At 32.4% G+C, this 8973-nt stretch overlaps 2 protein-coding genes across 2 annotated transcripts; one reads left to right on the top strand and one right to left on the bottom strand.

Annotated features, from left to right (window-relative positions):
• The first annotated feature begins 6 nt into the window (after window positions 1-6).
• Window positions 7-2047, top strand: LOC122589366 (transcription factor ALC). Its single transcript, XM_043761654.1, has 5 exons — window positions 7-300; window positions 965-1069; window positions 1198-1263; window positions 1382-1447; window positions 1604-2047. Exons 1-5 carry the CDS (start codon window positions 22-24, stop codon window positions 1838-1840), a joined length of 753 nt encoding a protein of 250 aa, XP_043617589.1. The 5' UTR covers window positions 7-21; the 3' UTR covers window positions 1841-2047.
• Window positions 2048-2528: 481 nt separating this feature from the next.
• LOC122586584 (PI-PLC X domain-containing protein At5g67130-like) lies at window positions 2529-6968 on the bottom strand. Its single transcript, XM_043758569.1, has 8 exons — window positions 6807-6968; window positions 6575-6700; window positions 6345-6482; window positions 4139-4237; window positions 3749-4052; window positions 3261-3484; window positions 3105-3191; window positions 2529-2923 (listed from the first exon to the last, which is right to left on the bottom strand). Exons 1-8 carry the CDS (start codon window positions 6885-6887, stop codon window positions 2756-2758), a joined length of 1227 nt encoding a protein of 408 aa, XP_043614504.1. The 5' UTR covers window positions 6888-6968; the 3' UTR covers window positions 2529-2755.
• Window positions 6969-8973: the final 2005 nt, after the last annotated feature.

Genomic DNA, 8973 nt, shown 5'->3' with positions numbered 1-8973 from the left:
TTTGCAATCAAAATTAACTCAATGGCCAACATGTACAACACACAACCATCAACTTGTTCTTCATACTCTCCATCTCTTGAAGCTGAACGCACCGATGAAATTTCCATTCTACTTGGTCAAATTATTTCTAAATCATCTTCTTCTTCGTCGTCTTCTTCGCCGTATTCAAGTACTCTCAAACAAATGAAACCACCTCATTTGTCTGGGCTACATAACGTTATCCCCACATTATCTTCTTCTGCTGCTGCTGCTGCTGCAAACATTTCAGAAAAGCTAGATGACTATGACTGCGAAAGCGAGGTACATATTTAATACACTCCATTATTTTGGTTCTTGGGTTGTGGCCTATTTATGTGGCAAAAATGTTATAAAATGGCAACAACTCGGCTAACATAATAATAGTAACAAACAAGCATTTATTTATCTTGCATCCGCTAGTTAATTTGTAGTAATTGTGACTTGTTTATGAGATTAGTAATGAAATGAGTGAACCACCAAACGTGTTACAACCCTTTTTGCTTTTGGAAAAAAGATTATGTATCACGAGTAATTGTTCTATTTGGCACATTATATAAGTATGTTCATAAAACTTAGATATAAGTTTAATACACACACAAAAAAAAATTTTTGATATGATATGTCATGGGACTCAATTTATCAAATCAGACTAGTTCAAAAAGCATATTAGTATCAATAGTGTATAAGTATGTAGCACAAATGGGCCAAGGTCTTTGGGTCATTCCGGGCTCCCCATGGCCACCGCCTTTTCCCCATCTTATAGATAGGTAGCCGATTCCCCGATTGTAGGTCAGTTTGGATTGCTGTTTATCAACCTTTGTGCCACAAAAAAAACGCATATTAATACAATGCAATATTTATAGACATTAAACTTTTTTATGTTTGTAAGTTTACATGAAAGTTATATTATCATGAAATAAATTTCTTTTTTTCCCCTTTCTTGTAGGACGGATTGGAGAACTTGATGGAAGAAATGGTTGCAAAGCAAAACCTTCGACGTAATCCATCAAAACGAGCACGAGCTGCAGAGGTTCATAACATGTCGGAAAAGGTATCATATATATTTTAGGCTCATAATTTTACAACAAATTAAAATGACCTTATTTTAAGGTGGCCCGTAACCTATTATGGTTGTTGATCATAGAACATTGGTTTATATTGAGACATTTTTTTATTCAGAGGAGGAGAAGCAGAATAAATGAGAAAATGAAGATCTTGCAAACACTCATCCCCAATTCAAATAAGGTTTGAAACTCAACATCAGTCAATATGATTCTTGCCTAATTGGTAACACTATCTTATAAATAAATGTAAATACCACTATACGAGTATAATATGATGATAGATTGGTATGTTTTATTAGACGGATAAGGCTTCTATGCTGGATGAAGCTATTGAATATCTGCAGCAGCTCCAGCTCCAAGTACAGGTTATAAAACAATTTATATTGTTCAACTTAAACAGATTTGGCGGATCAACCCAGCTTGAACTGAAGTCTTTTGACCGGTCTTAAATATTTTCCCCATTTTGACCCGATACACATAGTTTTCCTTGTATAACTAACTGTATATTGCTAATGCTTCAGATGTTAACCATGAGAAACGGAATAAACTTGCACGCACCACATGGCATTCTTCAGCCGAACCATAGACCCTCTGGTTTTCACCAAGGAACCCACTCCACAAACATCACCGGGAACCAAGAAATGCTCGTGAACCCAATGCTTGCCCTTCCCGTTCAATGTGCCGGCCAAAATCAGCCACCAATACTTGACTTTTCGCGTACAATCAATCAAAACTCTTCTCAGCTTGGATCATTTTAGTTTGTGATTCTTAAAAAGCATTGATTGTGAGGCAAAACATATTGTATCCAATGCTATTATTGTTGTGGTCCAGCTTCTAAGTGTTTTGTTTTAGCTTTTTAACCGAGGATTTGATGTTATCGTCCATCAAAATTGATAGGATTGTTGACAGAATCAGTGTTAGATGTGTTACCCTTTTCTAATGTAACATTTGAATGTCTTTCTTAACTTATGATGGCCAAGAAGAAACCATTTAGTTTGTAGTGATAAGTATCTTGTAATGTAACAAACTTTGAACGAATGTCTATAGTAGGAAATAACTAAAGTTGTGTGTATTGTATGTAAACAACTTAAAAATAATGTTTATTGTATGTAAGAAAATGTATTCAACCAATTAAAATCAGATAAGTGGCACCTCTATATGGTTGCCACGTATGTTTTTTTACATACAATAAACATTTTTTAAAGTTGTTTACATACAATACACAAAACTTTAGTTATTTCCTACTATAGACATTCGTCCAAAGTTTGTTACATTCCAGGATACTTATCCCTTAGTTTGTACAACTCCAGCTTTTCCGAATTCTAATGTGAGTTTTGCATTCTTGTTTCTATTTGGATTTGGTTAAGTATGGATCAGTGCTGAAACATAACCCCTTATGCAACCGATCTAATGATACAATAGTATGTTTGACAAAACCAAAAAATATAATCGAATTCAACATATTCTTCTTAGAGCCTCACTGTTGTTACTATTTACATCTCAGTTTCATGTAGAACGATTAGATCTAACAGAACATAAATCCTCAATACAACAAAAGCAACTGGTAGTAAACGTATACATGTATGTACACATTTGCAGCCGCAGTACACACAAAAAAGAATTTAACAAGTAAACCAGGGAGAGAAAAACACTCCTAGGTCCAATTGCAAAATTTACAACAATAGCAAGATCCATGTAGAGAAAACGGTACCAACAAACCAATGTAACCAAACCCCTTCATGAATCGAGAAACCCATGCTTGAACCAGCAGAGCCTCCTCCAGGCGACAGTTGAGCTGGCGGTGGAGGTGAAAGCAATGGTGTGTTACATGTCCCATTCACCTACACCACAATTTGTTCCTTTCATATGATGTTTATCCAACAAATAACTAGTCATACAACAAAAACTGATAACAATAACCAAACTAGTTTAACACCAACAGGACAACCGATCTATCGAGAGGCTCTGGGTTTCACGAGTGTTCGTATATATTTTTTTAAAGAAATGAACAGATTAACGTACCCCGCAATAGGCAATGTTAAGACATCCACATGTCATGTGACCATTGGCTACATCGACCGCTTCTGCTACTCCTCCACCATCACTCCTCTGAAGCAAAAAGCTTAGATTAATTTTTGAGTACTCATTTGACTAGAAAATCAAACATGTGAACTATACCTGGTAAAAGTCGACAGCAATATAATTGGGCCAACGATTCCCAGCAGCTATTTGGCATGTGTTCATCATGGAAATTATTGGAGCAGAGTTATCAATACATGCTCCCGTGACATTGGGATTAGTCGAGAAGTAGTTTTGAAGGACCAAAGATCGCGATGTTGTGTTCATTGGAGATGATTCTGATCTACTAGGACAAGAACCCGCAATCTGCCCTTCATTTCCATCTATATTTTCAAATGTAAACATTCTTTTAAGGGAAAATGATTTATGATGTTAACATCATCTTTGTTGGATGATGTTGCTCTCACAAACTCATTTAAATCAATTTTTACACATGTCAAAAAGCCCCCATGATTTTTATGGTTTGTGAGAGCAACATCATCTAACCAAGATGATGTTAACATCATCTAAGTTATCCCCTTCTTTTAAACTCTATATATATAATATAGAATATAGAATATGATTATTTACATTTTATCAAAACTTACATTGATTTTCAACAATGTAATTCCACTCATAAGCAATCCCTTCAGAGGCCTCTTTTGCTGATTTGGAGGTAAAGACAATCAATCGTTGATTTTGCTTAACCATATCTGTGATCGTGGGCCAATCACCGCCGTTTTTAGGCATACGACTAACAGGAAACATGTATTTTTTAAGACCGGCCGCATCAAAAAGCTTAGTCAAACCATTAGGGGATGTCACATAGTCCTCAATGAAAATGGTGATAATTTCTGAGGGATTTGCTTGCAAAAACTTTTCAATCTCCCGTAGCACATTGATCGCCGGTTGCTGTAAGTTCAAAACACAAACATTATGCAGTTTGTATCATACAATTTGAAAGTTGTTTTGAAGTTTGTTTAAATTTGTGAACTTACATATGCTGTGATATTGTAGCATTTACCGCCGAAGGAGTGACATAACCAAATATCGTTGCTGAAATCGTACATGTCCAACATTAACCCTCGAACCCCATTCTACATCAAGTTAGAGAACATATTTCTTGTTAGTTTTATCTAGCTCATTTTGATTCTCATTTTTTATATCATGGTTCTCTCTTTACAACAAACACAACACAATGCAGAACAAGCATTAAGCAGGTTAGATATAACAACATCCGGAGGCTTTTATCATGTCATAATTTGTCTGTCTTATTCATTAGTTTTTCTCTCTCTGTAATCACATACTATATCAAATGCGATATACATTCATATTTAACATTATTATTGAGTATATTGGAAATTCTATATATATTCTTTATCTCACCAATTTTTGATGAAAATATGTCGTGCAAATTGAGCCCTCTCACTCACATATTATGTTGAAATGTGTCGTCAAATTTGGCTTTTTAAAGTGAGTTTTACAAGGCTTGATAATTTGATATGGACCTAATATGACATGAATTCGTATCAAAGTCTTTCCATTTTGAAAACCAATATATATAACTTTGCTTCACTTGGAATATAAAACACAATATACACAATTAATCATTTAAAAACCTTGCCATTTGGAATATTAACAGAGATTAGATGCTTATACATTAAGCTAACAAACAATTGAAAAATACATTTAAATAGTAAATTATTCCCCATGTATACCTAATCACTTTAAAAGGGAACATGCAATAGCATCAAAAAGGCTTCCTTAGCAGCCTGCCAACCACCTTTTCACAAAATTTGATAAAAGATTCTGTCAAATTTTATTAGTATAAATTTACTTGAATTTTAATATCAGTAAGTTCCACCAACATTCTTTCATTCTATGAAAGTGAAATGGTAACTTTTATACATGCAAATATGTTTACAAACTTGTATATATGCATGGTCTTATTCAAAAAGTTGCACATGAAATATTGTAAAGTAACTATCCACTTTCTAATGTAAACCATTTTTTCATTATTATTTTTTTTTTTTTTTTATTATTATTTTTTTTATATGCAAACCTTTTTATATTTGTCTTAAACTTTTTTTTTTTAACACGAGTCCCATTGTAAATGTTATGAAGAAGTGGTCACAACGATAATGAGCGAGATACTAATCTTGAGACTTTATGAGTGGTCGAACTAGTTTTGGAAAATAATATTTTTTTTATGTGACTATCGTATTTGAGTAAAGAATTTCTAGAGAGATCCGTCAAGAGTTTTGTCACGTTGGATACATCATCATACATATATTTTCCTTCACAAAAAACGAATGCGGTGATAGTTTGGTCAGTCACTAACTTTTTGTTTGGGACTATATGTAGTATGTACTCTCTTTTCATATATATTGTTCACCGTTTAATTTTGGAAAATAATAAATCTTCCTAATCAAATAGCTTAATAATCCTCCTGATACATTAAAAAGGTAACATGTGGTATCCACTAATTCTCTTTTCTAAAGTTGTCCCTGATTTTTCCACATGTCATCATCTCATAGTTAGAAGAATTATTAAGCTATTTGGTTAAGAAGATTAATCATTTTCCATTAATTTTTGATAGTCCCGGTTGTCTCAGAAAGTATTGTTGTACAATATATCAACAAATTTAATTTTATAAAAGTTATCTAACCATGTTGAAATATTTAAACCTTTGATGTATAAATTATTTATCAAAATAATGTTTTAAGTTTTTTAAAAAAATTTGGAGAGGTCTAATCATTACTCTTTTCACCTTTCAAAAATCAATTAAGTTAATTAAACTTACTTTTAGAAATGATTTATAGTTATATTGGTAGATAATTTAAACCTAATAATATTTTAATTTTAATGCCGTAATCAATTATATTTCTAAAATTCTAAATAACTAAATTCTAACAAGGTAAAATTACAATAAAAATTATGTAAATCTCATTTTATCAACTCATATTAACATCAGACAAGTTGCTATTACCGTCGTGTATAATGTTAGTTAATTTATAAATTCAACTAACCAAAAATTTATTAAAGTTGGCGAATATTGGTACTAGGGAGTGTTGATACAATAAAAATGATATCTATGAAGACAAGGTGAGATGTTAAAAGTCATGATTTAACAAAAAAAATTTAAAAATGATTATAATAAGTATAGTAAAAAAAAAAAAATGAAAGACAAGTGATGATACGTACTCGAAGTTGAGAGGCAACATCACCTTCCTGATTAGCGGGTCCTAAGACCGGGCCCCCACTTGGTGATTTAGTACCCGATACCGCAAATGAATTATGAGTTGTTAACCATGTGTACCGATTAAATGGCAACCCATTTACCTGTTCCAAATTATATTTACTAACACTTTACGCCCCTAGATTTAGACTGATAAAAAGTTTTTTTTTTTTAAATAATAATAAGATACATATACCTTAGAAGTAGGACTAAAGGGTTGAATGCGAGTGCATCTTGGTCGTGTATTCCCGCTTGCCGGGCACGTGCCACAACGTAAGCCGGAATCACATTTGTTGTTACTTGTAGAACATGTTTCTCCAATCTGTTTATTATAATCAAGAAAACGTACACATCAATTAATGTTTGATAAATTAACCAAAGAGAGACGATATGTGTGTGTGTGTGTGTATGTATTAGTATATAAAGACCTTGAGAGATGAAGATAATCGAAAGATATAAACAAGTGTGATGGCGATCAAGAGAGGTTTGTGATGGAATAGACCAAGCATATTGAGTATCCTTGTTTTTTAAGGATGATTTATTTATGATCAAGACAGTTGAAACTTTGAAATGAGAGATAAAGAGGGAGACAGAGAGTGGGAGAGATCGAAGGGGGAGAATCATTGTTAAGTTCGCTTTATATTTGGAGTATATTTTGGAGTGGTTGGTTGTTTTGGGAGTTGGTTACTTGGTTGGTTGGAGTTTAATTTATAATTAAGAAACTTGAAAAGATGACTTTTTTTAGGTACGTGTTAATTAAATTTCAATAATTCACTTTTTAACTTTTTTTTTTTCGTTTATAACAAAGTAGCACATGCACTTATCTATATTTATTTTTTTTAGAACAACAAAAATATTTTATTAATAAAGAAGACCAATCTAACAAGATGTTAGAGGTTAGAATACAACAAGTAAATATTTGCATTTGCACCTCTTAATTGTCACAAGACTAAACTTTCACATAAAAGCACCCCAGTGTATTCTGTATTGCTCTGTATTCGATCGTATTGAGTTGTGTATTGGGTTGCTCCGTGGTGGCTAATACGGAAATTGGAGCTTATTTTGTTTTTTTTCTTTTTTATTCTCTGGAATATATATATATATATATGTAATCACATGTATGCAAGTCAATCATATGTAATCATAGCAATACTCGTGCATATGATCAAGAATCCAAATCTTCATATAATTGTATAACGGATGATAATCCATGCATCCACACAATTATAAACTTCAAAATTACACATAAGTTATTCAGAAAACAATCAAAAAACAGTTTTCATGTAAAGAATAATTATCGGTTGGGCTTGATTTGAAGAGTTCTCAAAAGTTCTCGCAAAAAAAAAGTTATCAAAATAATTTTTCAATATATATATATATATATATATATATATATGGGTGGGTTATTTTAGGACCACCTCTTATTTTAGGACTAATTAGGACATGTGTTTTTTTGTAACTTACACACCACCGTCATCATCTACTACGATATACAAGACTTTTTTGTAAAAACACTAAGACTTGCCGGCGACGGACCCACCGAAAAATCATGTGTAAGTTAACTTACACATGATTTGTCGGCGACGTGGTGGCCGAAAAATCATGGTAGTGGTCGGAGATGATCATGGTGGTGTGTAAGTTACAAAAAACATATGTCCTAAAATTGATCATAAAATAAGTGGTCCTAAAATAACTTGCACCTATATGTGTGTGTGTGTGTGTTTGTTTGTGTGGTGTAGGTTTGTGAAGAAGATGATGACACTTTTCTCATCTAGTATATATAAATTTTCAAATTTTACCACATGGTTTCACATATTATTATTGTTTTCCTAACTAAGTAAATAACAAATTTCCTATGTTTTTATTATTATAATTGTTTTATTATTTGTATTTGTTTACAAAATATATTTGTGATTTTATTAATTAAAAGTGTGAAAATAAATAGGTTGGAGTGTATTGGATGTATTGGCTATTGAATGTGAATTGAAAAAAATATATTAAAAAAAAGTTTTTCTGATGTGATATTGATGTGACAGTGTATTCAAATGTATTGAGGATACCCATTAGGGGTGCTTTTAAGCAACGTTACTTCATCAAATTAAAAGGAAACCCAATATAAAATTGTAATGTACCCGGTAGTTGGGTTGGGTTATACTAATGCCAGTGGTGGTTGGTATGGTTTCACAGGTGTTTCAAAAAGTTTAACTTGCACACTCTAATACATGCCGTGTATAATTCTAGAGACATTACTCGTATTAGACAGCACACAATTAATGAATCCAAGACTATCTACAAAACAAAATGCAAAACAGTCTCATTCAATGAAACTTTTGGTTACGAATATCTGTTATGACACCTAAGATATATCCTTATGTCATGGGACCTTATTTAATTGGACAGGTGCAAAAATGATCCCTTGCGAAAACAAACAATTATTTCTTGGGAAATTCTAAAATGACAAACATTTTACTAACAAATAAATTACAAACTTACGTGGCCTTGTGATGTGGCTCATCCAATCATTTTATTTTACTTCAATTAAAACTTTTCTCTTTAACCCTTTTTTACTAGTCAACTTAACCACTCTTGCTTTAA

The sequence above is a fragment of the Erigeron canadensis genome, chromosome 2 (genome assembly GCF_010389155.1).
Source record: "Erigeron canadensis isolate Cc75 chromosome 2, C_canadensis_v1, whole genome shotgun sequence".
NCBI classification, from domain to species: Eukaryota; Viridiplantae; Streptophyta; class Magnoliopsida; order Asterales; family Asteraceae; genus Erigeron; species Erigeron canadensis.
This window is presented reverse-complemented; position numbering and strand designations above follow the sequence as displayed.

Excerpts from the sequence above, each read along its gene's own strand:
- LOC122589366 (XM_043761654.1), top strand. The coding sequence starts at position 22 with ATGGCCAACATGTACAACACACAACCATCAACTTGTTCTTCATACTCT. Across the intron at positions 1,264-1,381 it reads TCATCCCCAATTCAAATAAG|ACGGATAAGGCTTCTATGCT; the intron begins GTTTGAAACTCA and ends ATGTTTTATTAG. Across the intron at positions 1,448-1,603 it reads AGCTCCAGCTCCAAGTACAG|ATGTTAACCATGAGAAACGG; the intron begins GTTATAAAACAA and ends CTAATGCTTCAG.
- LOC122586584 (XM_043758569.1), bottom strand. The coding sequence starts at position 6,887 with ATGCTTGGTCTATTCCATCACAAACCTCTCTTGATCGCCATCACACTT. Across the intron at positions 3,485-3,748 it reads TTACATTGTTGAAAATCAAT|ATGGAAATGAAGGGCAGATT; the intron begins GTAAGTTTTGAT and ends TTGAAAATATAG. Across the intron at positions 2,924-3,104 it reads TTAACATTGCCTATTGCGGG|GTGAATGGGACATGTAACAC; the intron begins GTACGTTAATCT and ends ATTGTGGTGTAG.